Below are 26946 nucleotides of genomic sequence, written 5' to 3'. Positions count from 1 at the left end.
CTCTCGGAAGCGTCCCTATCTGAGCCTCCTACCCTAAGCACGGAATCGGTGGGGTGCCACAGACAGAACGCAGCTTCGGCATCATACACACCTGGGTGTGAATCCCAGCTCCATCACAGGGTATCACACAACCTTGGGCAAGTCACTTCACTTCTCTGAGCTTCAGTCTCCTCATTTGTAAAATGTATGATGATGCTTAAACCCATAGGGTAGCTATGTGGATTGAATGAAACAATACAATAAAGGAGCTGGCTCTTAGCAGGTATTCAATACCGCTTGCTTTAAAAACTAATCCGTTAGCTGTGCATACAGAGTAATTATTCCTCAGAATCACCCCCAGGGATCTCACGTGTCAGCTGAAAACCAGCAGAGGAAGTGGTACCACGTTCCAGGGCTGTACCTGGGCCACAAGCAGCCTGGATCACCTGGATCTTTGCATAGCTTTCCCTCCTTAGAGGCTGCGAACCCTGCAGCCCCCCGCTCCTTGTCCCCTGGCTCACCAAGGGCTGCTCAGGAGAGGGAGTCGGGCCTGGGAGGGCTTTGCCAAGGTCGCAAGGGCAGGAAGCTAGCCTTTGATCTAGGGCCCCATGAGCGGCCTGCTGGGACAGAGCCAGGAGTCAAGGGAGACCTGGGCCCGCTCAGCTGCGCCACAGAGGGATGGGGGATCACCTTTCCCCGCCAAGGCAACAGTCACTCACCTCAGTAGAATGACAGGACTGATGTCCACTGGGGGTTTCCAAACTGTGTTTTGAAAATAAAGTATATTCATGTAAAGGAACACACACACACAAACTTCCTTTTCAAAGATACACATATATCTAAATATCTAAATAAGAAATGGATGGGAAGAGTGGAGGGGCAGGGACAAGGATGGGGTCAAGGATGGAGAATGCAACAACTAACCGGGGGGCCCTGCAGGGGCGATGGCCACGTACACCCTGAGCTGAGGCTTCGGAGTGACTCTGTGCGGGGCCACGGGGTGGGGCTGGGGCGCCGGGGAAGCCTCTGCGCCAGGCAGAGCCATTCCACTCTCTTCCTGGTGGGCTCTGGTTTGCACAAAAGGTTCTGCTGCTACAAGAACATCTGGTGGCTGGCAGAAGGATGCGCTCTCCCACTCCCCAGATTACAGGGTGGCTCTGGAACCCGAGGAGGCCAGTATGAGACCCAGACTCGTGTGGAAGCTGGAGCCCTGTGGCCCTGTCTCCCATCGCATATTCCCTTTCACTTCGCACTATCAGATTCTCCCCCATCTCCCACTCAGGCTCCTCTGTGCCTCCCTCCCTGGTCCCCCAGCATCTCCTCCATTGAACTTATTTCCGTGAACCTCTCATCTAAGGGTACAGCTCAAACGCCCCCCTCCGTCTCGACAGCACGTCGGAGGGATCCGTCTGTCTCCAGCATTTGCTGGGCTGAGAGCCCCCCTTGGACCCTTTTGAGGCTGCAGGGCTGGCACGGGGCCCAGCAGAGCGCGGTCAGGAGTGGGACGGAGGACAGCAGCCAGCCTGATTTCCTACACAGCTCAGATTAGAGAAGAAACCCACCACCATGCCTTTCCTAGCTGGGAAACAGAACCAGTCTTAGAAGGGGTTTCACTGTCTAGCAGCCCAGATATTCTAGGGGCCAGGCCTGAGCCTGAGCCCTTAATCAGAGAGCAGGAAAGAAATGGAATTCCATCGTGCTCCGGATGTCAGTGCCAGCACTTCTACTTGCATTAACTTTATTTATTACACAAATAAGACATTTACAAAGCACAACATGAAAGGTATGTAACAAAACAGACATTGGTTTTACAAAAAAGTGCTTACAATTTTTTTCCGTGTGTGTGTGTGTTTTCCTCCTTTTGTTTTGTATTTAAATAAATAGTCTTGATGGCCTGTATGTTCCCAGGCTGTTCTAACAGGCTAGTGGAGACGTGTCTGAACCGCAGCATGCTACGACCGTGTGATCCACGCAAGGAACAGACCCTGGGGGGAGGCTCAAGGCAGAGTGGGTACTGGGTGACCCTGGGCATGGCTCGGCTGGCCACTGACCACGTCAAAGGAAAGATTAGAGCTCCCCAGTCACCAGGAACTGGGCCCAAGCTGCTCCGGTTAACGTCAGCTCCAAGGGTAGGGCCAGGCACACTCTATTCACCGGGTGAGTTCTGAACCAAGCTGCACTGATCACATTCTGAGGGGTGTCTTTCCTTTGCCCTGAGTCAGCTGGAACTGTCTTTGAAAGGGAAAAGAAGCAAGTTCCCTTCTTGGGCTGCACCCGGGCCCAGCCCTCCTCCAGGTCCCAGAGTAAGAAGAGCATATCGTTTTTCACGTTAAGTGCCAACTTCAAGCATGTGGATTCCGAACCCTTATCCAGACTCGGCGAGATAGAGAGTGCTGCGATCGATTAGCGATGTCTGCCATGAGTGAAACCGGGGCAGCAGACACCTAGGTACCATGAACTTGCTTTCCCTGTCCTAGAGTCTCCTTCCGAAAGCAACATATCAGGTTAATCAAAGCAGGAAGGAGGACTTGGGCTGAAACATGCTTACTAGCAGCCTCTAGTGGGAAATGCATCAGGACACCCAAGTCATTCTAAAATTACAGGATTAGCCTGGGACAAACGGGGTCCCCTGAAAACATAAATCATGGTCTTGTGTAGCCCAAGCCCTTTTGTTTGGGGTGGAAGAGCTGCAGCGGGACAGGGTGGATGTGAGCACAGCTGTGTCTGGCCTGCGTTCTCAGGAGTGAGTGGGACTGGCTCTGGGCAGGGTTGGTGGGGAAGCCCAGAAGTGCTAGCTAGAATCCTGGGGTGCTACCACCTAGGCAGCAGGCACCCTCTCTCTACTGAGCCAGGGGCTGAGCCAGGGCCTGCCCCGCCTGGTAGCACCCCAGAAGTACACTCACCTAGGCAGCAGGCACCCTCTTTCTACTCAGAGGTGGGTCTAGAATGAAAGCTCTGCCCTTTCCCTGGGCTCTGTTCCCCAGCTCCCCCATGAGAGGTCCCCCCAAAGAAGACGTGGCCCAAGCACCCCCATCAGGAGTCAAGTAGCCAACAAGGGTCCCCAACTCTAACTTGTCCAAGCGTTCAGAAATGTCATCACACAGATCAAACACCACCTCTGCTATGTCTCCTGCACATATGCTGGATAACTAGGTGAAAACAGGGTCCCCGACACACACCCCGAGTTTCCTCTGTCCTCTCCTTAAAATGGCTAGTACTTCTCCCAGCCCAGTGTGCCGCATCCTTCTCCTGGGCCTCCAAACCCATGGGGGTCCTTGCCCCGCCCCCTCCCCCCAGCCCCCGCTTTTCCCCCTGCCTCTTGGTCTGGGCAGGCCTCCATCTGTGCCCTATTGGGCCTCTCAGGGTTGGTCAGTGTCTCTTCTCTCTCTGAATTAACTTGACATAACCAGACAGATGGAAATGATAAAATTAGAACATAGCTTTCCTTTGGGGACATCCCACAAACACTGTAGAGTTTTCCAAACAAAAGCAACAGAGTGGATAACATTGGGGGTTGTCCGCTATTCAGAATTCAGAGATGGTTCCAAGGAAGTAGTAAATAAAGGCCAATATGGGAGGAAAGAAAACCTGTAAATTGGAAGGCTGTTGGCGTCGTGCGATTCAATTCGGCCTTTTGCTATTGTAATCAGCTTAAGTTGAAGACGACTCCTGTCTAAATGGGAAACACAGGCTGTTGTTTTCACCCTGGCTCCAAATTTCAGGGAGCTCTGCCTTCAGGGAGGAGGGCTCCGCGGTGCTCCTGGCGGGTTCTGGTTCTCGGCAGGAGAGGGGAAGGCCAGGCCCAGGGGCCCAGCTGGTGGTGGGCAGGATGGCGGATGAGGGGTGGAGGCAGAGCGGGTGGATCCCTGGCAGCGGCTCAGACTCCGGATTTCAGCGGCTGAGGGGCAGCTGCCGGGCGCCCATGCTCAGATGCGGAAGTGCCGGCAGCGTTAGTACTGAAAAAGGATGACCTGCAAGAGGAGGGCGTGGGAGGGGGCTGAGCCAGGGCCTGCCCCGCCTGGTAGCGCCCCAGAAGTCCTCGAAGGCATGGAGAAGGAGGCGGGCCCAGGGCCCACATCTAGGTTCAAATCCTGGCGCAGACACTTACTTGCTGCGGGGCCCTGGGCAACTCACTCCCCCTCTCTGAGCCTGTTTCCTCATCTGTAAAATGGGGATGACAACACCTCTCTCTCAGAATGGGGAGGATCTGGTGAAATCCAAGAGCAGCAGCAAGTGTCTCCTGGGCACTGTACCCGGCACTGGGTACAGTGCACACTTGCACGATTTCACAGAAGCCTCACCTCAGCCCCACGAGGGTGTCCCACCACCATCTCCTCTTTACAGGGGAGGCCGCTGAGGCTGGGGAGGTGAAAATCGGTGAGCCCGCAATCACACAGCCAGGAAGAGGTGGACCCAGCACTGCAACCCAGGCCTAGGCTCTAGAACAAGCTCTCTTCATTAGACCCACTGCCTCTTCCTCTCCAGGCCACCCTGACATTTACCCGCGGTGCCTATCAAGCACCAGGCAACAGGCCAAGCCCTTCATGCAGCCAAACACCTCGACGGGCAGGTGGCTCAGACACGCCAGGTGCCCGACACACAGTGGGTGTGTTCCCAGGTCTCAAAGAGAAAAGGTGGCTGAGCTGGGGTCCGGTCTGCCTAACTCCAGAGCCCACATCACACGGCCTCGCCCACTCACCCCACCTTGGGCCGTGCTCCCCTCTGGTCTCTGGGATGTCTGCCTGACTTTGGACTCTTCCGAACAGAAGCTCTCTCAAGAGGGGTGACTCTGAAAGACGCTTCCCCTCCATAAGCCTCAGTCTCTCCATCTGATCGATGACGGCCGGGCCCTGATTTCTAAGAGCCTTCCAAGCTCTGAACTGTGGGATCTGGGCCCATGACCGGGAAAAATGTGGTCCTGGGGCTTCCCTGGTGGCGCAGTGGTTGAGAGTCTGCCTGCCGATGCAGGGGACTTGGGTTCGTGCCCCGGTCTGGGAGGATCCCACGTGCCACGGAGTGGCTGGGCGCGTGAGCCATGGCCGCTGAGTCTGCGCGTCCCGAGCCTGTGCTCCGCAATGGGAGAAGCCACAACAGTGAAAGGCCCGCGTACCAAAAAAAAAAAAAAAAAAAAAAGTGGTCCTGGAAGCTCACAGGCAGGTGTGGCCAAATGATGATGTGGTGGAGGCGGAGGGTGCTACCCCAGATGCCCACAGCGCTGTTCTCCCGGCCAGGCCAGTGCTGGTCTTGATGAGTGGGTTCAGGGGGCTGCTCTAGGGGGCCCTGAGTCTCCTCCTCACTAGGCTGGCTCAGGCCCGGAGGGACTTGGGAGAAAAAGCCCATGCCGTTCTGCACTGACTGGCCATACACACAGCCCGCCAGGCTGGCAAGATGTGGACAGAAAAGGTCCCTGGCCGCTGGCAGGAAGGTCTGGCAGTCAGAGGGCGGAAGGTCATGGAGGAGGCGGAGACATTTTTCTGCAGAGCCGCTGGACACGAAGTTGGGGATATGGCCCAGCAAGAGAAAAACTCTGGCTCAGCAGCCAAACCCAGGGGCCAGAAAACTTCCACGACCAAAGCTGCCAGACCCCAGACCGGCTCATCCTTCAGGCTGAACCAGACATAACCACAGGCTTAGCTGAGAAACCAGGAGACGAGGGCTCGACTCCAAGAGTTGAGCCCAGCCCTAATCTGTTGCAAGGCTCCCCTCTCCCCTCCAGATAATAGCCGCTCCCAGGCCCCTTGCTTGAAGGTGCAAGGCCTTCATTATGTGACCCCCTGTCAGCTCCCACCCCACCCAAGGCCTCAGCCGCACTAAACCCCCCACCATCCCTCAAATCCAGGTCCCTCCAAGCCTCCTTGCCTCGCACGGGCTCCTCGTGTCCCCTGCTTCTTCCCGAGAGCTGGCCACTCCCTCTTCTGAATCCTCGAAGGCCACGTGCATCCCTCACCGCAACTGCCCTGTCAAGCTGGGATGTGGCTGCCTGCCTCCTGCTCTAAGCCACCCACCCCCTCCCTGAGGACAGGGACCACGCCAGCTCGCCTCTGCAGTCCCGGTGCCAGGTCTGACAGGACAAACTCTCTCCCACAGGACGGGGGCAGCTCCGAGGCAGGCAGTCCTAGGATGGAGGCCAGCTGTACCCACGCTCACTGTGTGACCCTGGGCAAGCTGCTGCTCTGACTGAGACCCAGTTTCTGCAGTTATGAAATGGCATCAACCATAGTCATCCTCCTAGGGAGACAGTGAAGGGCGAGGTCAGAGAGAGCGCTGTGTAAACTGTAAAGTGCGGCACAGAAGGAGGTCACTACTGAACCAGGCGGACTTCAGAGTCTGACAGACGTGCTGCATCCCCGGACAAATTGTGTCACCTCTCTGAGCCTCTGTTTCCTCATCTTTACCGTGACGATGCCATCCTCATATCCACAGGGTGACTGGGTGGCATCAGACAACACGTGTGAAGTGCTTCAACCAAAAGCAGCTCTTCCTGTATGACTATCTCGGAGGGGACGTTCCTGGGGCGTGCTCACCCGCCACTGGGGTCTGCGGGATGTGGGGCTGAAGATGTACTACCATTTACTTATAAACCTACTGCTCCTACTGGGCTGTCCGTACCTCCGCACCATCTACTTTCCCCACGGTACCCAGCACAGAGCCCAGCACAGAGCCCAGCACAGAGCCTAGCACACAGCAGGTGTTTAATTAGGAGGCAGAGTAAGAGGGGCTGTCCTGGAGGAGTAGTCCCACGCCTGTCTGCCTGCCAAAATCACTGGGGCTGGGTATTACACCCGCAGATCGCGGGGTCCCGTCCCAGAACTCCCCACCAGCTCTCTAGGGGCGAGGCTGGGGAATCTGCATCTCTACACGCTGCCCAAATGATGCTGCAGCACATGAAGACTGCACTCAGCCCGAAGGCCTGGCCCTGCCTCCGTGGCCCAGCACACCCAATGATTCCTGGGGCTCCCTGCCTCTCCGAGGACCACTATAGTGATGCTTCTAAAAGAGGCCTCCAGGGCCCACCACGGTCCCCACGCCTTCACCTGGCAGCCCAAGGCCCCCGCCTCTCACTCTGTTTCCTCCCAAGCCTGTGTGCCAGCAGCACTGAATTGCTCTGGGTTGCCTGAGAGCCGTGGCGGCTCATGCCTTCCCGGCTGAACTCTGAGGTTCAGACGTGCCTGCGTCCAGGAAGCCTTCCTGTGTCTCTCCTGAGCTGCGCCCCACCCCCCAGCTCCCTTGGCCTCTGCGTCACAGTTTGATCACCCTTTGGTGTAACTGTTGGCCTCCTCGAGGGCAGGGACTATGCCTTCCTCATCTCTGTGCTCCTGGCAACTGCCTCGGGGCTCGCGGGCACAGTCAGTACATAGTGAATGTCGGCTGAATGAGTGAACGAACCAAGGCACAAGTTCTCATTCAGGCTCTGTGACCTTGAGCCACCTGGGCCTCAATTTCCCCGTCTCTAAAATGAGAGGGTGTCTGAGAGCAGTGGCTTTCAAGGCTCGCTGGGAAGTGTCTGGGAGCTGAGCCGGAGGTGAGGGCCCTACTCACTCCGCAGTTTCACCCAGAGCAGCTCCACCCCCTTTCATCTGCATCTTGTGTTATGGAAAAGAGTAAACAAATGGGTTCCCGGGCTTAAAACAAAGCTTTCAAGCCACTGGACTGAGCGATGTCCAAGCACCTTTCTGGGTGTCCAGTCCTAATGCTTGAGACAACTAGAGATCGGGTTCCACAAAGGAGGCCTTACCAGTTGACCACGATCACTGGCTGGCCTGCTGTCCCGGGGCCCCACCAGCTCGGGATATTCACTCCCAACAGACAGGAATACAAAGGAGGAAGTAGGAGAAACCCGTGAGATGGTGGGAGGCGGGGTGGTGTGTGATATAAGCCCTCCTCGGGACCGCCAAGTTTGAGCAAAGTAACTAAATCCACAAATCTGAAAAAGAGAAGGCCAGCCATGGGCGGGCGCGCTGCGAGGAGGCTGGCCATGCGCACTGAACACACTGGCGCCTGCTTGAGGGACTACTACCTCGGGGGCACAGTGGGGGCCTGAGTGTCTGGGCAGAGGGTCTGCCACAAAGTGGCATGGTGCCTGCTCAGCGATGAGAATCCTGCCAGGAAGCCATTCCTGGCAAGGTGGCTCTGACCCACCCAACCCAACCCAGCTCCGTTTACCTTCTCACCCCGGTTGGAGAGTGGCCCATCCATATCGGCTTTGAGGTGGACGGGGGGCGCGGTGTAAGGCAGCCGGCAGTGCACCTGCCCACACTGTACCTGACCTGTGGACGAGAGGATGCCTTGGAGCCCATCCCCCAGCCTCCATGCAGGATCCCACCAGCCCCAGGCTCGGTAGGCTGGAGCCCTGGGGCCAGTTTCACCTCTGCCACTTACCAGCTGGGTGGTCCTGGGCAAAATTTCAATAGGGTACCATTTTTCTACGTGAAATTCTTTATGAGCTATAAAGTGTTACACGATAACTGTCTAGCTCACTGATAAATAAACTCATAAATGAGTATGGACAGGCACCCCTATGTTCATAGCAGCGCTATTCACATTAGCCAAGACATGGAAACTACCTAAATGTCCATCGACCGATGAATGGGTAAAGAAGATGTGGTACATATAAACAATGGAACACCACTCAGCCATAAAAAAGAACGAAATAACGCCATTTGCAGCAACATGGATGGGCCTAGAGATTATCATACTAAGTAAAGTAAGTCAGAAAGAGAAAGACAAATACCATATGATATCACTTATATGTGGAATCTAAAATATCACACAAATGAACTTTTGTGCAACAGAAACACATTCATAGACATTGAGAACGGACTTGTGGTTGCCAAGGGGGGCTGGGTGGGAGAGAGGTGGAGTGGGAATTTGGGGTTAGCAGATGCTAACTGTTATATATAGAATGGATAAACAGCAAGGTCCTACTGTATAGCACAGGGAATTGTATTCAACATTCTCTGACAAATCATAATGGAAAACAATATAAAAAAAAGAATGTGTGTATGTATATATATATATACATACACACATATATATATGTATATATATATACACACACATATATATGTACATATATACACATATATATATATAACTGAATCACTTTGCTGTACAGCAGAAATTAACACAACATTGTGAATCAATATTGAAATTAAAAAAGTAAAAAAAGAAAAAGAAACGAATATGTACAGAACACCTCCTACACGCAAGGCTGTACCCCATCCATTAGAATCCTCCCTTGGTGCACTGTACCTTCTTATCTCCCAAGAATCACCAAGGCTTTACGCCCACACCCTAGAGGACTCTGCACTCATATGTCACCTTCTTTATGATGCTCTCCCTGACCATCCATTTACAACTGCAACCCAACGCCAACCCTACCCTCCCTGTCATCCTTCTCAGCTTTATTTTTCCTCTTTAGCACTTACCATCATCTGACTTACTGTGTATTTTTATTTTTTATTTGATATTATCTGTCTTTGCCAGCTATAATGCAAGCTCCAATGAGGTCAGGAATTTTTGTCTGTTTTCTAGATTCTAGATCTTTGTGGATTTCCAGGATCTAGAATGAGGCATGGCATCTAATCTGTTGAATGGGTCTCTGTACAACACCTAAAATGGCGGTGGCGGGGGTGGGGGGAGTCCATCCTTATGTCTGACCCAAATCTCTCATGCTTCAGCCTCTTTACCACTACAGTGGAGAAGTCTATGGCCTTGCTCTTCTCTGCACTTCATCCTCTTTGGTCAGAGGCGAAAGAGCTCTGTACAGAGACTTACAATTGATATGTAACTTAGGACAAGTCACTGTTCCTTTCTGAGCCCCAGTTCCCTCGTTTGTAGAATACGGTGGTTGTATAAGATGGGGGATTCTTAACCTGGGGGGTTTTAGGGGTCCACAAACAGCCTGAGATTACATGGGAAACTGTGTGTGTGTGCACATTTCTGGAATCTGATTCCAAAGCTTTTTTATCATATTCCAAGTTTGAAGTCTCCGGGAAACTCAGGAACCTGTGAATTTAGTAAACGGCGAAGAAGAGTGCTAGCGTGACCTTCAGTCATGCAGCAAGAGGCAGCAAGTCCAAATACCCTTGATGCGTCCTGCCCTGAGCTGGGTTCGCCTTAAGGGGAAAAGGAAAGGTTACCTCAGCCCCTTCTCTAGGTGTCCAAGACAGTTCTAGACTTGGCCAACAAACTGTGTGGGCAGAGTCCTGGCACAGCTCCGGAGGCCACGGCCCCACTCTCCACGGGGCCACCTAGGTCCATTACCAACTCCACAGCAAGCGCCGGCTGGTGGCCCAGACTCCTGGTACCTAGAGAGCCCCTGGTCCTTGGCTCCTTTAACAGATGAACTAGATCAACAATGGGCTCTCTGCAGCCTCAACATGTCATTGTTTCAAAAAGAAAGGGGGAAAAAAGTCCCTCCTACTAAGCAGATGGTTCAGAAATGGAACAGAACAAAGAGACACTGTTTCCAACTGACAGCCTGGCGCGGTGAGCAGGGCTCTACACTCTCAGCTCCACCAACCAGAGCCACTGCCACCACCACAAGGGCAGCTAGTACTCATCCAGCACTTACTAAATGCTGAGGACGTTAAGTCAATTATCTCATTTGATGCTCGCAACACTGCTTTGAGATACGTATTCTTTCCGTTTTTTAAAAGGGCTTGGATTCTTACTGTCCTCATTTTTTACAGATGAGGAAACTGGAATTCAGGGATGCTAAGAAGCTTACCCAATGTCACACAGCTAGTAAGTGACAGGGACGGGATCCGAAGCCCCACAGTCTGATGCTAAAGCCCACATTCAATCATTAAGGAACCCGGCTCCCACTAACTTACTGTTGGCCCTTGGTTTCCTCATCTGTACAATGGGATGGTGATGTTTAGAAACATGTGGTAGGACAGTGCCTGGCACATGGCAGGGACTCAGGACACAGCTGTGCTCTCCCTGACCTCCCTTCTCTTTCCCTTGGAGCCAGAGAGGGAGGGTTTGAGTTTGTGGGTATGTTGTCATCACTGCTATATTTCTGGTCATGCCCAGCTTTGAGGAAACAATCAATAGAAACAACCTCAAAGGGAAAGAAAATCTGTGATAAGCACCTGCTCAACAGCAGATTCACTGAATGTCCATCCCCCAGAAATGCACAAGCCTACTCTCTCTCTTTCCCCCAGGTTCCTGCTCGAAGGTCACTCCACCACAACCTGCCACCCCCTCTCCACCACAGTGCTCAGTCCCCACTGACATGCCTGCCCTCCATCCTTTATTCGTTTATTCTCTCTCCCCCCTCTCCCGTCCTGCAGCGTGAGCCTTGGGAGCACACAGGCTTTGGTCTGTTGTGTTTTCAGTTGTATCCCAGAAGGCACAGAAGGCACTCAAAAAATATTAACTGAACACATGAGTGGATCCTCATAACCCTGTGAAGTAGGCATTATTAATGTCCCAGTTTACAGATGAGGAAACTGAGGTTCAAAGAGGTCAGGTGATTTGCCCACGGCCTCACAACCTTGGGTACTCCTGCCACCCTGGCTTTCTTCTGCAACCCCAAACGCACCCATGCCACGCTTTCTGCCTACATTCGGTTCCTCTGCTGCCTGCACCCCTATTTCCCCACTCCTTGTGTCTCACTAATTCCTACCTATACTTCTGGTCTCAGCCCACTGATAGGCAACATCTCCAGACACTCCCAGCCAGCATCTTGACTACAGGAATCACCACAATTAACACCACACGCTCATCTATCTCGTATTGTTCCATGTCTCTCCCACCAGAACCCAGGCTCCCCAGGACAGGACTTTAGCCATCTTGTTCTCTCCCTAGTCCCCGGGGCCTGGCACCGAGTGGATGTCTGGAAAGTACCAATATTTTCTGAACGGCTTAATGGCTGGCCTCTACTAAGGGTCGAGCCCCTCTAAGGCAGAGCCGGGGCACTTAACTCCTCTCCACAACCACTAGGTCCGAGGGACTGCGGAACCCTCGTCTGCACGCACGAGGCTCCCCATGCCTCCGCCGCCCACGAGCGCTCATCTACACCCCCCTCTCCCACAGGCCGGGCGACCAGGCTGTGGCGGTCACTTACTCTCAATGTAGCCGTGCAGGGTGACCATGCGAGCCCGCTCGGGGCTGCTGAACGGGGAGTAGTGGATGTCGTCGGACAGGGCGGAGGGGAGGCGGGACGGCGGCGCCCCGGAGGGCGGCACGGGATGCTGTGGTGTGTGCTTTTTATGACGCGCCCGGCAGTTTTGAAACCACACCTGGAACGACAGCCTCAGCAGCCTCAGCCTCGCGGAAGAGAGTCGGACGCACCGCCGGGGGACCCCAGGAGGGACTGCCTCGTCGCCAACTCAGGAAGGGCGGCCACGTGCGCCCCGAACCCGCAGCTCCGCAGCCCAGCTACGCGCTCGAGGGCCCACCCCCAAGGTCCCTAGGCCCCGCCCCAGACCCGAAGGCCCCGCCCACCCCCGGCCCCACCTGGATGACCCTTCGGCTGAGGCCCGTCATGTCCGCAAGCTTCTGCAGCGTCTGCGCGTCGGGGTTGTTGTCCTGCGCGAACTGCGCCTGCATAACCTGCCAGGCGCCGCGGGGCGGTGAGGCACGAGCCCGCCGAGGTCGCCAAGGCCCCGGCCCAATCAGAGGCTCCGGCCCGGAGGCCACGCCCCAGACAGCTACAGCCCCTCCCCGCCACCCGCGGGTCGGGCAGAGGGGCGGAGTCAGGAGGCCCGTTCAGCCCCGCCCACTCCGAGGCCCGGCCCACACCCGGCCACTCGCGGCCCGCCAAGGTACCTGCAACTGCTCGGCGGTGAAGGACGTCCGCGCGCGCTTGGCCGGCTTGGGCTGACTGTCCTGTTCCGAGGGCACTGCCCCCTCCAGCGTGAGGCCGTTCCCTGAGGGCGACAGAAGTGGCTGACCACGCGTCCCCATCTCTTCTAGTGGCAGCCTGGAAAGGACGGGGGTGGCGGGAGCTGGTCCCTGGAAGTGTCGGGAGCGGAGTGGGCTGGGAGGGGGGATCCCAGGGTCCTAGTCCCTGAGCTCAGTCTTTGGGGAAGGGGCTTCCACTTCTGAGCGTCTGCTCAGTACCAGACGCTTCTCTTTCGGTGTGCCCTTTATGTCTCACAGCCCTGAGCATGGGCGACATTATCCTCGTGTTACAGCGGAGGAAACTGAGGTTCAGAGAGAAGAAAATCCCAGCTCTGGACCTTTCGACTGGTATTCTGACAGCTGGCTGACTCTAGCGCCCCAAATTGGGCTCCCTCCTTGATAAACTGGGGAAACCAAGGGCTGGCGGAGATGAGAAGCAGGCAGGTTACAGAACTGTGATCCTAATTTTGTAAAAACGGATGAGAGCAAAAAAGGTTGGAAGGATATACACCAAAGTGTTCGCAGGAGGGAGTGCAATTATGAAGACCCTACTTTCAATGTTTCTGCAACTTTTGAAGTTTTTTCAACAATCACGTGTCTCATCACCTTATTTCTCTAAGGTTTAACTTTGTTAACTGGAGTATACGTTAGTTATTCTCTTTCCATTTACATTACTTTTATAATCACACTAAATGTATTCCCATTTTAGTTTTTAGTACCTCATTTTTTGCAATGCAAAGGTAATAAGATGCTCCTTGCCAAAACCTCAGAAAATTCAGATAAGCACAAAGAAGAAAATAAAAATCTCCAGGAATTCCACCACTGTTCATAATTTTTTTAATTAGGAAAAACACTAAACAAACACTCCAACATACAGACATAGAACGAAATCTGGGAAGATAGACATTAAAATATGAGGGGTGGTGGCATTCGAAGTGGTCTTTATTTTCTTCTTTTTGCTTAACCATCTTTTCTTAATTTTCTATAATGGGCATGTGTGTGTTTAAGATTAAAAAGTAAACCAGTAGCCAAAACTGAGGGCTGCTCAGTAAAGGAGTCCTGAGACCATAAGCCTTCAGGTTCCCTGCGTGGTAGGAGTCTGGAGTCAGGCCTGACTGTGAGAGCTGGAGTGTAATTGGCAAGGTTGTGACTAGGGGTAGTCCTGGTTGGTCCAGGTATGGAAGGAGCCTGGAGTCACTCCTGAGCCATGGTGTGGGGGGAACCTCTAACTCCTGGGCTTCCATCCCAGCTCCACAACTGACTTGCCCAGTTACTTGCAGGTAACTTCAGAGCACCCCAGCTTCACTTGCTCCCCACCTAGACCCACTCAGCCCTGATCCTGGCTGGAGAAAGTGATGGCTCTGCTGTGGCCATGGCCAAGAACACTCTGGGGACGTCTAGACTAGTTCCTCCTCAGAGGCACTGGGGACGGGGCAGACACTTTATGACTCAGCCTCCATGATCCCAGGAAGACCTGGACCCTGTCCCTGAGCCTAAGTGTCTTGGGAAATCACAGTATCAGAGCCAGAAGAGATTTAGGGATCTTTCTAGTCCAATATCCATCTTGAAACTAGGGAGACTGAGGCCCAGAGAGAAAAGGAAACTTTGTATGTCAGCACAACACGCCAGAAGCAAACCTGAAGCTTGGGTCTCCAGACTCAAAGGTCTCTCTCCTTACAGTCCAGGATGAAAACCCCACCCCCAAATCTCTGGCCTGTAGCTGCTGTGGTGGGAGTTGGGAGAAGAGGGTCACTTCATCTCTCGCAGACGGGCCCAAGCCTGGTTCCAGGAAACGGGAGGGGATGAGCCTCCAGGCCAACCAGAGCTGTCCAAAGGTGGAGTAGGCTGCCCCATTATGAGAATCATCTCTAGGGTTCACTGAGCGCCTCTCGGCTTCACAGCACATCAGCTCATCTAGCTTTGAGGTGTCCCACCATCAGCCCCATTTTACAGATTAGGAAACATAATTTGCAAGAACCGGCTGTGACTTCCAACTTTCAAACAAATGGTGGAGCCAGAAGCGGCCAGATCTGTGTGCAGCCCCACCCCCATGCTGCCTGCAGGTGATAAAGGGGGCAACTGGCTCTAGCGAAGTGTGGGCAGTCCCTGGGGTCCTGGGGGGGGTGGTCAGAGAAGGCTGGGGAGCCGAGAGGCAGCCAGTTTCAGGGCGGGGCGGGGCGGGGCGGGTTGGGTACCGTTCTCGGCGGCCCTCTTGAGATTCTCAATCATGGTGTCGTAGTGGATGCGGCAGAGCACCTTCTCCTCGACCAGGCCAAACTCCTCGCCCGTGGACAGCTGGCGCTTGCACGAGAAGCAAGCGAAGCAGGCCAGGTGGTAGGCATTGCCGCGTGCCCGCCGGACCCAGTCGCTGGCGTAGATCTGTCGGCCGCACCTTGCGCACTTGGTCCCAAATCGGCTGAAGGACACGGGGTGGGGGTGGGGGGCGAAGGGGAGGGGGTGGCGAGGCTCAGACAGGCCATCCAAATCCTAGTGGCCCGGCCGTGCCCAGGTTCCTGAGGGCCTTCACGCGTGCATTTCCCTTTGCCTGGATTCACCACCCCCTGCAGCCAAGTCCCACCTAGAAGGCAAGCTGGTAGGTGGTTTTTATTTTCTTCCTGGTGCTTTTCTGAGTTTTCCAAATTTTCTTCAATGATCACTTAACATTTGTATATAGTATTAATCTGCTCATTAAAATATAAGTGTTAGGGGAAATTTAATAGTAGTAATAATATAGGCAGATTTATGAGCACTTAACCACTTGCCCAGCAAGATTCTAAGTGTTTTATGCTGATCGTCCCAAGTAATCTTCATTTTGCAGATGAGGAAAATGGGGACCAGAGAGGTAAAGTAACTTGCACAAGGTCACACAGCTTGCAAGGAGAGAACTCCTAGCCAGTATGACTCCAGAGGTGAATAAACTGTAACCCAGCTGTAGAGAAGCTCAGAGTTTCTTGGAAGCATAGACAGATATGCCCTTACTAGCTCTGTGACCCTGGGCACATTGTTTAACCTCTCTGAGTTCTCATTTTCCTTGCCCTGAGCTGAACTAGGTGACAACAGCAGCTACGGCTATTTGTTTAGTGCTTTGTAGTCTATTAAGTAACCAGCTAGTCCCAGACTCTGGAGTCCTGTGTCATTCTAACAAGACAAAAAAGCCCAGATCAAATGCCCCACTCTCCCTTAAGCCTTCCTTGATTCTGCTTCTTCCCCTTCTCCCTCCCCCTTTGTGGTGTGGCTATTTGGGTGTGGCTGCCTCCACCACCAGACTGGGAGCCCCTCCAGGAAGCAGCAGTCTGATTTGCCCTGTCCCAGAAGTCAGCCCAAGGCCTGTCCCCAGAGCACCAGGGAGAATTTGTTCTTGAAGTGAATGACTCACTCTGTGACCCTGTCCGGACCCTCTGAGCCTCAGTTTCCACTGTTTCAGGGAATGGTGCTTTCACCCATCCAGCCTCTCAAGCTTAGACACCTAAATCATACACTCCTCCCTCTCCTCAATCCCCCATCCAACCAATCATCAGGCGCTGTTGGTTCCCTTTCCTAAGTATCTCTGGGACCCATCTCCTCCTCGCCACTGCCACCACCGCCCTCCTAAACCAGGCTCCCACCATGCGCCCCTCGCTGCCAGTCTCCACACCCGTCCTCCACGTAGTGGCTACAGGGAAGTTTCCAGCAGGCACACTTTACCCTGTCCACTGCCCTGCTTAAAATCCTCTGGTGGCTCCACTCTACCCTCAGGATCTAGTCCAAGATCCTTGGGAGTTTACAAAGCTCAACAGACCACATCCTCTCTGGCTCCTCTCCTCCCTAACCTTCCTCAAGATCCCTCACCCTACACTCAAGCATGAGCCCCAGTCAGCTACAGTGGAAGGTTGGTTCCAGGTCTTATGGCCCCCTCTGAAGCACTTTCCCACCCCAGGCCTTCGCACAGGCTGTTCCCTCATCCCACCCTCCCCCCACACCCCCAGTCCCACGGCTCCCAGCACCACGTTCTCAGCAATGATCACACCGGTTTGTAAATGTCACGTTTCTTGGCTCTCCCTTCCACCCCTGGTATTCCTGGGAAAGGAGCTAGAAGATTTGCCTCTGTGTCCCCAGAGGCACATTTCCACCCAAAAGAGCACTCGGAAATGCCTTTGAGTGCGTGGAGGAACCAGCCCAGCAAATGCGCCCTCGTTACAGCCTCGCCTGCCTTGGCAAATGCAAGCAACTGCCGGTTGAATAAACGGTCTCGGGTTGAACTGAGTGCAGCAGAGCGGAGGCCTCTGCCAGCCCCGGCTCTAGACGTACCCCCAGTGCCATGCCGCTCTGTCAGACAAGGAGCCCTAGGGGACCCTGTCGGCGGGCGGCGCCGTTCGCTCAGGCAGCGCTGCGCACCTTTGCGGGTTCGGTCAATTGCCTCCCAAACAGAAGTGGTTCCCGACCCCGGAAATTCGGCTTCCCCGGCACAGCCCGCCGTCTCCGTTCCCAATCTCTCAGTAAAAAGGAGAGGAAACCGCTTTGCCCACCGGAGCCTCCTCCCGCCGAGGGGCCGACCCCAAATTCCGAGGTCCGGCTCAGGATTGGGAGAACTTCCGGGCCTCTGAAGGGAGGAAGAAGGGCCAGCCGGGTGCAGAACCCTCGCTGCGCTCCAGCGTCCTGGGGCGCAACTCTTTCTTTGCATCCCCCTCGCCGCAACCACGTGAAATGGGGACTCTGGCACCCAATTTGCACACGTGGAATCGGAGGTTCAGGGTGGACAAGTGACTTCGCCAAGACCACACGGAGTGTGGGGCAGGGGTTGAGGTCCCCTCCGAAGTGCAAAAAGTACCCCTAGAACCTGCGAAAGCAGCCGAACGGGAGATGCGTAGAGTTGAATCCTGGTGTATGAACGGGAAAGGGGCCTGGTCTGACCGAGTCGCAATCCCCACTCCGGGCCTTGGGACCTGGAAACTCCCGCGCGCAAGGCATAGGAACCCTCAGGCTCCGGTAAGCTGGGAGTGCGTTCCCAGGGAGTTGAAAGGGCCGGGAGGCGAAGGTCCGGGCCCTCAGAGGCCGGCAGGAGCCGTTGCGTCTCCAGCCTGTCGTGTTCCGGGATCAGTGCGCTGAGCCAGAGTGTAACATCTCGGATCCTGGCGCTTGGCTCTGCGGGATGCCTCGTTCTCGGCCAAGACGCATCCAAGACTCCCCGCGCATCCCTGATCTTCCCGCTCCACGAGCCCCGACGCCCGGGCGCGTTCTGCGCCTACGTTGGCGGCTCACAGTGCCCTCATCCAATTGCTCTGAGGCGGGAGCCGCTAGCGACCTGTCAGCAACTTTCTCACCCTCCGCGTGTCACCCTAAATGCCAGGAGCTGTCCCCAGCTCTAGGAGCTCCCTGCGCTCGCCGTGTCTCCGCCCAGTCAACGAAATCATCCTCCCGCTGGATCCTTGGATGGAGTTGGGGGGTCGTTTTGCAGTTTTCGGGCCGCTCCTGAAGCGTGTCCCCCACCCGGGGAAGGGGTCAGTGGCACAAACAAGGGGCACGAGGAGGCTTACAGATCCAGGCTCTGACAAACCGACAGACTCCTTCCCAGGCGGGCTGCGAGGCCCGAGCCGCCGGATTCCGGAAGCAGCGAAATCGGCGGCGGAGACAACGAAACTTCAAGAAAGGGGTGTTCGGGAGCTGCGAAGGGAGCGCCAAAGCGATTAGGGGGCGCGGCCATCGCCCGCCACCCCCAGCCTTGTGCGCGCCCCTCCCTGGGTCCCCGCGCGCGCCACGGGGCAAAGGCTCAAAGCACAGAGGCGCTTTGAGGATGGAGAGATGTTGGACGGAGGCTGCGCATCCTGGCAACTGCTGGAAGGAGCGGAGTGGGCCACGCGCACCGCCTTGCCCTCTCTCCCCGGAGCAGGGAACGGAGACATCTGGATGCTAGTGGCTCCGCAGAGGGAGCTGTGCGCCATTGACCAAGTCAGGCTCGCTCCCCCGGCCTACCTCTCCTGGATACCGAGTAAGAGCTCGGAAGTCATTGGTTGGGTGAATGAGCCTCAACGAAAGAGCCCATCGGAATTTCACTGCGACCACTGCCCATTACTAAGCTACCCCTTTTCTGCATGAGGAAACCGAAGCTCAGAGTGGGAAGGGCAATGTTAATTAAGCTAGGGAGCCAAGGCGGTGCCACTCAAACCAGGCTTCCCTTGTTTTGCGTTGGGGACGCTCGCTTGAGGGCCTTAGAGCGAGTCTATGAAGCAAACTGGGGGGATCAGAGGTGGAGTCCTTCCTATTCCTTCTGCTCCTCCCCTTCCCGGCAAACCATTCGAAGAAGCAGCCAGAAACAACAGAACCAGCAACTAAGAGGTTAAAACGGCCCACTCCTCGGAGGTCCCAGCGCAAGGCCCCTCCCCGAACGCCTCTCTCAGCTCCCCCAACATCTGTCCCCCAACAGCTGGCGGCCGCTGGGCTGCTCTCTGCCGCGGTGGGGGGGCGGCTTCCCAGCTCTGAACCTCCCGGGGTACCCTAGCTCCGGGGGAGGGGGTGGGGTTCTCCCGCTGGAGTCCGAGGTCTGAGCTTGGGTTCGGGGCAGAAGGAGGGAAAGAAGGCTGCGGGCTTGTCCTAAGTGTCTCGTGCCAAGCTGGGGACAGCAGTAGGTAGGGCCCCTCCCAGGCCCAGCCCGGGGCACTCTCTGAACCCCACCCGCATAAACACAAGGAGAAGCAGTTAACCCATTACTCCCCACTCCCATGGTCAGGAGGCAAGAGGGCTAGAGACCCTGGTGACCCGATCCTGGCAAAGTTGCTCCAGTCACTGGGACTCTGAGGTCACTTCACTCCAGCCCTAGTACTCCCAGGGCCCACCATGGAGAGTCACACAGCACAGCAGGTGCTCCCTGTGGGAGCCCTAGGGCCACGGGGGGTGGGGTGGGGGGAGGCGGCCTTTGCCATTGCATGGGCCCCACCTTGCACAGGGTGGCTGCTGACATGTCTCGGCTATAAAAGAAGAGTATTGAGTATCTAGACACAGGGATGGTGAGTCAGGCAGCCCCGGGGCTTATCCCAGTTCTGCCGCTTACTAGCTGTGTGACCTCACCACTCAGGGCCTCAGTTTCCCCTCCTATAATGTAGGGATTATGACAGTAGCCTACTCACAGGGGGAATCTGAGGAGTCAATGACATAAAACAATGAGATGTAAAGGGTTAACACAGTTCCTGGCTTAGAGAAGAGCTCCGTAAGGTCTCCTGACAGTGTCCTCGTCCCTGTCTGGTCCCTTCTTCCACTCTCTCGCTGGTGGGACCCGGGGCACAGCACTTTCCACTCTCTCAGGACATCACCTCCCCCACTCTACAATAGGCAAGATGCTTCAGGAGGCCAGGAGCTTGAAGGGCACTGCAGACCAGTCCGTGCCTGCCTTTGGGGGGCGGCAGCCACAGGTTGGTGGGCAGGAGGCATCTGTCTGGGGTTTTGAGTGCTGAGGGCAGTGGTGACATGAATGCCCCAGAAAGGAACGCTATTTTACCCCCAGGACTTTTTTTTTTTTTTTCACTTCTTGGAAGAAAATAAAAAACAGTCTTAAACCCAAAAAAGTGAAGAAATTAAAAGCAATACACATTTTCTTGGTGGTAGTTTTTTTTTTTTTTTCTGCTAGGACTCAGGGGGTTAGGGGAGGTGGGAATCTGGTTGAAGCCACAAAGGCTGGTGAGGTCCCTCTTTGGATGGCAAATGGAGAAACTGAGGCAGAGAGGTCCAGCGACCTCACACTGAGGACACACAGCCAGTGGAAAACCAATCCCTTCCAACAATGCGAAGCCAGGGGCAGCATTGGACCCCTGGACCACCTCCCCACCCAGGCTCTGCAGCCTCCTGCCCCGATGAGCTTGGAGTGCCTTCCTAACTTCTAGCTTCCTGAGTCCCCAACGCTGCCAGCTCTGCCAAAGGAGATGGAAGAGGGGTCTACAGGCCAGTGTCAAGGAGGGGCAAGATAGGGGATAGAACTGAGAGGAAACTTTTCCCTGGGGAATAAGACCAGAGCCAGAGGACCTCGGAAGCTACCAGTGCCCCCTCCAGGGGGTCTTGGCCACTTCCTCCCTCCCTGCATCCTGTCCAGAGATCTTGGCCTCTCTTTGGGGTGAGCGCTCCAGTCCACTTCCCATCAGACTCTCGACCTTGGGCTTCAGGAAACAGAGGGCTAGAGGATCTGAGCGCTCAGCCCTTCCCTGAGCCCCAGCTCTAGAGAGGGGCTGTGTCTCCCGTGCTCCCATTCCTGCTCTCTCCAGGAGGGGCTCCTTCACAGCAGCCGCCCAGAGCCTGGGCTGCCACGCCGGGCACTCAGTAGTCCCTGCCTGGCGCTCCGCCCGCTTTTTTCTCTCCCTTTCTGTGGGTTTTATTATTTTTGTTACAGGTGGGGCTGCCAGGGATGAGTTATGCCTGCAGGGAGACCTGGCTGGGGGAGAAATGATCAGAGGAGCCACAATTCTTCTCTCATCCCAAGGAATGTGAGCTTTTATTCTCTCCATTTTCTTAACCAAAAATCTGTTTTAGTTTTGCTTTGGGGGCTCTTGTCACTGCTGGAAAAGGATTAGCGTTCAGAACCTGCAGCCCAGAAATGGCCCATCCCCATCCTGGCTCCCCAGACTGCCTGAGGAAATGCCATTAGGGGATTATGTCTGGAATCCTCTCACCAATGGTGACAGTGGTGACATCCGTAGCACCTACACTTTAGGGAGCCTCTGCTGAGCCTTCCTCCCTTCACTGGCCTCCTTGGCAGCCCAGAGAGATAACCCTGGTAGGAGGACACTGAGGACAGAAAGATGCAGGGATTTGCCCAAGGTCACACAGTGATCAGGGCTGGCCTGGTGGAGCCTGGTCTCTGTGTCTGCACGACAGCTGGACATCCCATTCCCCACCCCACCGCAGTGGGAAGGGGGACTCCACAGCCGGTGAGGTGCTGAACAGTGAGATCAGGATCTGAGTTTTGACTAAGCCTTGAAGGTCTAGGAAAGCACGTCAACCACGGGGGCTTGGTCCAGCCTGGGCATGAGCTGGGGCTGGAGCTGCAGCAAGGACATGTGGCTCACAGGGTGGCAGGTCTGTCCCCACCAGGAGAGCAAGGAGAGGGGGCCAGGCCTGCCTTACTCTACGAGAAGAGGCCTGCTGGGTTTCCCAGGCCTCAGCCATGTCCCTGGATAGCTGATGAACCCAAGGAGCCCTGAAAGAGTAGCTGGCTTGTTTTTCTTTTTCTTTTCTTTTTTTTTTTTACCAACTGGAGTCAGGCCTAGAGCAGGGCACTGGCTACACAGGGACCCTAACCTCCCTCTCCTGCCCTGGCCAGCTAAGTGTCAGATGGGACAGTGGAGGGGAGACATCACACTCTGGTTACACACCACACAATGATAAACCCGCTCTCACATACACACACACACCACAGCCCACATCCACATCCACAAATCCACATTCACCTCACACCGTTGAGCCCCCAGTGCCTGGGTTAAGGCTGTAAGCAGAAATGCCCCCCAGAGGAGGGCTGTGTGGCGGGATGGGGAATGAAGGCATTTCAGAACCCTCACCTGCTCACCTCCAGATCCCAGTCCAGATGTGAACTTGTCCTGACCACCTTGCACAACACATACACACACACACGTGCACACGCGCACACACACACGGTCCCGACATTCACACAGCCACACACTCTCTACACTCACACATAAACTAAAAGACAAATGCTTGTTGTAAAGGAACACCTACGCTGTCCACACACCCCTCACCCTGCTCAGTGACACATTCCCCCAGCGCCACTGCACAGATCCGGACAAGACAGACACACAAGCATCCTTGAGTCCCATGAGTCCCAGGCCACCTGGCAGAGCCGCCCCTCCCCATGCACACCCCAGCTGCACTGCCACTCACAGCCATGCACCAGGAAGAGTCCGTTTTTTCGAACCAGGCTTCCTAAGGTTTCCTTAGAGTACCCCAGCCCCCAATGCTGCTAGCTTCTTCCTAGATTCAAGGTCCTCTCTTTCCAAGTTCCCAGAGACTCAATGCCGGGGAAGGGGGCGGCACTGCCTTCTACTGCATCCCCTGACTCAGGGGATCTTTCTGGGGCTGGGGTCTTCCCAGGAAGACTGAAGCCATGACCTCTCCCGAGGCAAGGATGGGAAGGATGTCGGCGGACTGGGGAAGGGGGTGGTGGTGGTTATAGGGGAGTAGCTTTCTCCACTTCCTGAGAAAGCCCTTGGGAACAGGCGTGCGGCCCAGGAACCAATCTCACTCTGCTCTCTTTGGACTCCGTAGGCCCGCTGGACGGGCTTCAGGCCTGCTTCACGCTTCCCGCCGGGATCGAGCCGGCAGCCGCTGCTCCTCTGACCTCGCAGTGACCTCGACCCCGTGACCGGGTCAGGCCCGAGCTGCGCGGTGAGAAGCCAGGCGCAAGCGACGGAGAAGCGGCGGGAGGACTAGCCGGGCTGCTGTTGAGAACTGAGCGGCGGGGACGCGGCACCGCGGCACAGAGAGCGCAGCCCAGGGTGATCCTACTCGGGGCCCTGGCTACGGCGCCCGACTCCCCCTTCCTGTCCCGGCGGCCCAAAGTCAGAGCCTAGACCCCAGAGAGGCTGAAGCCGGGGCCCGAAACGACGACGGAGCTGGGTCTGGAACAGGCACCTGGGATGCAGGCAGAACCCAGACTCGAAACACTATACTCGAGCGATGCCGGGGTCTGAGTTGAGGCGGAGCCGGAGACCGAGGTCGGGAGTTAGATCGATGAGCTTGAATATGGGTTCGGATCCGAGACCGATGCGAGGCTAGTGCTTGGGGCCGGACCAGACTCGAATCCAGCCTCGAACCCGGCCGGGGTAAAAGCCGAGACCAGAGCCAGGGCAAGAGTCTGGAGCCCAGCTCAGGGTCCTGCCCGGGAGAGACGCCGGCTTGGCTGGAGTAGGAGTAGGGTTGGAACCCAGAGCCGGAGCGCACCGGAGATGCAGCCAGGTCGGCTGGGATACGAGCGGATCGGGGCAAGACGGGGACATCAGAGCTCGACCAACGCGCTGGAAGTCGGAACTTGAGCCTGAGACTCGGGCAGGATCCGAGACCGAGCCAGAGACGCGACCAAACCCGAGGGGGCCACAGCAACCGGAGGCGGATCAGCGGCCCGAACCTGTGCTGGCACCCGCGCTCGGCCTGGAGCTCCTGGTTCGTGGCGCTGAGAGCCGGTGGGCTGGGCCCTCGCGGCGCGCCAGAGCATTCGGGACACGGGGGCTCCGGAGCCAGAGACAGCGCGTCGCAAAGGCGGCCTCCGCGCGCCGGTGGCCTGCCTGCGGCGACATTGCTGGCCCAGCGGCCGCAGCCTACCTGAAGTAGTCCATCTTGCAGAAGATTTCCTTGTTCTTGATGTAGCAGCTGTTCTGCTGCCTCAGCGACGTGCGACACACGGAGCACTCGAGGCACCGCACGTGCCAGATGAGGTTGTTGACCTGGGGAGGGGGTGGAGATGGGGGGCGGCTCAGCGCGGGCCTCTTTTCACGCCCGGCCCCAGCCTCCCCGGCCCCATTTGCAGACAGATACGCCAGAGCTCTGAAGGTTCATGGGACTTCCACCAGTTTTCTTCTGTAACACAGACTGAGGGAGGTAGAAATCAACTCTGCCCATTTTTCAGACAGGAACCCGGGAACGCAGAGAGACGCTACGATTTGCCCGAAGCCACGCAGTCAGGCAGCGATGAGCCAGGTTTCGAATTTAGTGGACCTGGCGCCGGCATCGTTTCCCTACGGTCCTCTGGGTTGCAACCCACACCCCGCCAACACACGCAACACTCCGCCCCTGTCTCACCTTGAGCAGATATCGGTCCAGGATCTCGAGGCCGCAGCTGGAGCAGATGTTCTTGCCGGCAGACGGCACGGAGGAGGCGGCAGAGGGCGGTGAGCAGACAGATGGCGTGCTGGGCGTACAGGGAGAGGCCCGACCCTCGTCCTTGTCCAGAGGGCCTGCCAGGGCCTCAGCGTCCGACTGAGCCTGCAGTGGGGAAAGAGGGAGAGCCGCGCTCTGAGCTGAGGGCTAAGCCAGGTGCCCAGCGTTGCTGCTGCCTCGGAGACAAATCTGGGGCCTCAGCGAACCAACTAACAACGAAATGCCCCCGAAACGACAAGCCGCGGGCTACAGGACAGGAATGGAAGGGCCTACTGGAGAGGACAGGACGGCTCCAACTTTTAGCACGCGCTTCCTAGGTGCCAGGAGCGGTCAAAGCTCACATTCCCGGCCAGAAAACCGAGGCTCAGAGAGGGGCGGCGCCCTCCGGCAGTCCCCCAGCGCACGGGCAGCTGTTCGGGGCCGGAAAGCCGGGTCAGCTCCCCAGGGCCCGGCCGCCGGGAGACCGGGGACCGAAAGCAGGGCCGAACGAACTCACCATGGCGGGCGGCGCGGTCCCTTCAAGGCAGCGGGTGGTCGCTTTGCAGCCGGACCCTGGCTGGGCCATCACCTGGGGGAGGGGGGAGGGAACGCAGGCGGCGGCGGCTGCAGAACTGGCTCCGCGCAGCCTGAGCCCAGCGCCTCCCCGCGCCTGTTATATAAACCGGCGCGGAACAATGAGTCCTAACTTTGTAGTGGGCATTTAAAGCCCTTCCCCACAAAAGCGGTGTCTCTCTAATGAAGCAATTTGAATTTGGATTGGATTTTTTCCCTCTCTCTCCCCCTCTCCCTGCACTTAACCCGTGGCTCTTGAAGTAATCGCTTAGTTCCCTTGCAATACAAGCCTCTGAGGGGGAAAAAAAACACGCGCACACATACAAACTACCTGCAATTAGAAATTGTCGTGAATGCCCAAGATAAGAGGTAGCCAGAGTGTCAATTCCAACTGTCAATCAGTGAGATCCATCAGGCCGCCCAAAGAATTGCAAATTTGATTTTTTAATGGTAGTAATTAAAAATCGAATTTTTTCTCCCTCCACCCACCCCCTTCCTCGCTCCCTTCTCCTCCTCTCGACACAAAATGCAAAAAGGAGAAAAGAGAGAAAGAAAGAAAAGAAAGAGATGGGGGGTGGGCGCTTGAGGAAAATAAAACCGGGAGCGTTGGGAGCACCAGCCCGTCCACCCCGCGCGCGCGGCGAAATCGGTGCGGCAATACCGACTCGGATTCAGGCGCCTTTCGCGGGCCAGTCGGAGGGAAACCCAGAGCAAAACAGGGGCTAGATCGGGGCCGAAACGGGACCAAAAAGAGAAAACGGAGACGTCCAAGAAGGGGAAAAAGCACCCTCCAGCCCCTCGGAGCGCCCGGGACCGGCCCCGCGCCGAGATTCTCAGCCTTGCGCCCGAACAACCCCCGGCGCATTGGCGCTATCAGCGCCTATTCAGACGGACAATACCCGCCTCGCCTCCTCTTGATTCGCCTGTGTCTCTGCTAAATCGCTTTTTGAGAAATTCCTTCAAAATTTGCATAATGTGTTCCCGCTTTCCGCGACCCCCCCTCGCGCTCCTGCATGCTCACACACTCACATACACACACTCCCAAGCGCACCCCAGCACCCCTCCGCTCTGCGGCCGCCCGCCACCCGGCCCGGCCCGGCTGGGTCTCGGCCCCTGTCCGACCCCGGCCCGGACAACTCACCCACTCGCTCTCTCGCTCGCTCACCTGGTCGGTGGCGGGGCCGCCCTCGGCCGGCAGCCGGCAGCCCTCGGGCAGCGCCGGGGCGGCGTTCTCATGCTTCCAGTACATGGGCAGGGGAGCGGCGGGCTCAGCGGACGCGCAGCGCGGAGAGCCGCGCCAAGGGGGGCCACGGCCGCAGCGGGAGCAAAGGCTGAAGCAGGAGCTGGAGGAGAGCGGAGGCGCCGGCCCCGCCGCCCCGGGCCCGGTCCCAGCCGCAGCCCCCGCCCCCGCCCCGAGCCCCGGCCGGTACGCAGCCCTGGCCTCCCTGGCTGCCTCCGCCGCGGTCTCGGAAGAAGGTCCCGACAAACTTGGAGAGGCCCCCGCCCCCTCCTTCTTCTCCTCCTCTCCCTCCTCCTCTCCCTCCTCCTCTCCCTCCTCCTCGTCCTCCTCCCCCTCCAGCTGCGGCGGCGGCTGCCCTGCCGCTGGAGCCCCGCTCGGTTCAAGATGAGTCATGCGTGACCAATCCCCTCCCCGCCAAGGGAGAGCGAGACACAGCGAGGCAGCGACCCAGAGACACACACAGACATATAGAC

The 26946-nt window shown here is 56.5% G+C and overlaps 1 protein-coding gene across 4 annotated transcripts; it reads right to left on the bottom strand.

Annotated features, from left to right (window-relative positions):
* Positions 1–1685: 1685 nt before the first annotated feature.
* Positions 1686–26609, bottom strand: LHX6 (LIM homeobox 6). Of its 4 annotated transcripts, none has more exons than XM_067743393.1 (10): positions 26399–26609; positions 25178–25249; positions 24604–24786; positions 24127–24248; positions 15030–15250; positions 12760–12860; positions 12448–12543; positions 12056–12230; positions 8143–8246; positions 1686–3950 (listed from the first exon to the last, which is right to left on the bottom strand). In XM_067743393.1, exons 1-10 carry the CDS (start codon positions 26480–26482, stop codon positions 3930–3932), a joined length of 1179 nt encoding a protein of 392 aa, XP_067599494.1. In that variant the 5' UTR covers positions 26483–26609; the 3' UTR covers positions 1686–3929. The 4 variants fall into 4 exon arrangements, with proteins under 4 accessions (XP_067599494.1, XP_067599493.1, XP_067599496.1 ...); XM_067743392.1 differs by having other exon boundaries at positions 8151–8246; XM_067743395.1 differs by lacking the exon at positions 12448–12543 and having other exon boundaries at positions 8151–8246.
* Positions 26610–26946: the final 337 nt, after the last annotated feature.

This window comes from Pseudorca crassidens, chromosome 7 (genome assembly GCF_039906515.1).
Source record: "Pseudorca crassidens isolate mPseCra1 chromosome 7, mPseCra1.hap1, whole genome shotgun sequence".
Lineage (NCBI taxonomy): Eukaryota > Metazoa > Chordata > Mammalia > Artiodactyla > Delphinidae > Pseudorca > Pseudorca crassidens.
The sequence above is the reverse complement of the archived record's forward strand: the minus strand, read 5'-3'. Positions and strand labels throughout refer to the sequence as shown.

What these genes read in the sequence shown, in the direction of transcription:
- LHX6 (XM_067743392.1), bottom strand. Translation starts at nt 26,482, where the DNA reads ATGTACTGGAAGCATGAGAACGCCGCCCCGGCGCTGCCCGAGGGCTGC. An exon ending in GGACCGCGCCGCCCGCCATG is followed by an intron (nt 24,787 to 25,177) that starts GTGAGTTCGTTC and finishes TCCCCACTGCAG; the next exon opens with GCTCAGTCGGACGCTGAGGC. An exon ending in TGGGCCACTCTCCAACCGGG is followed by an intron (nt 3,951 to 8,150) that starts GTGAGAAGGTAA and finishes CTCCTCTTGCAG; the next exon opens with GTCATCCTTTTTCAGTACTA.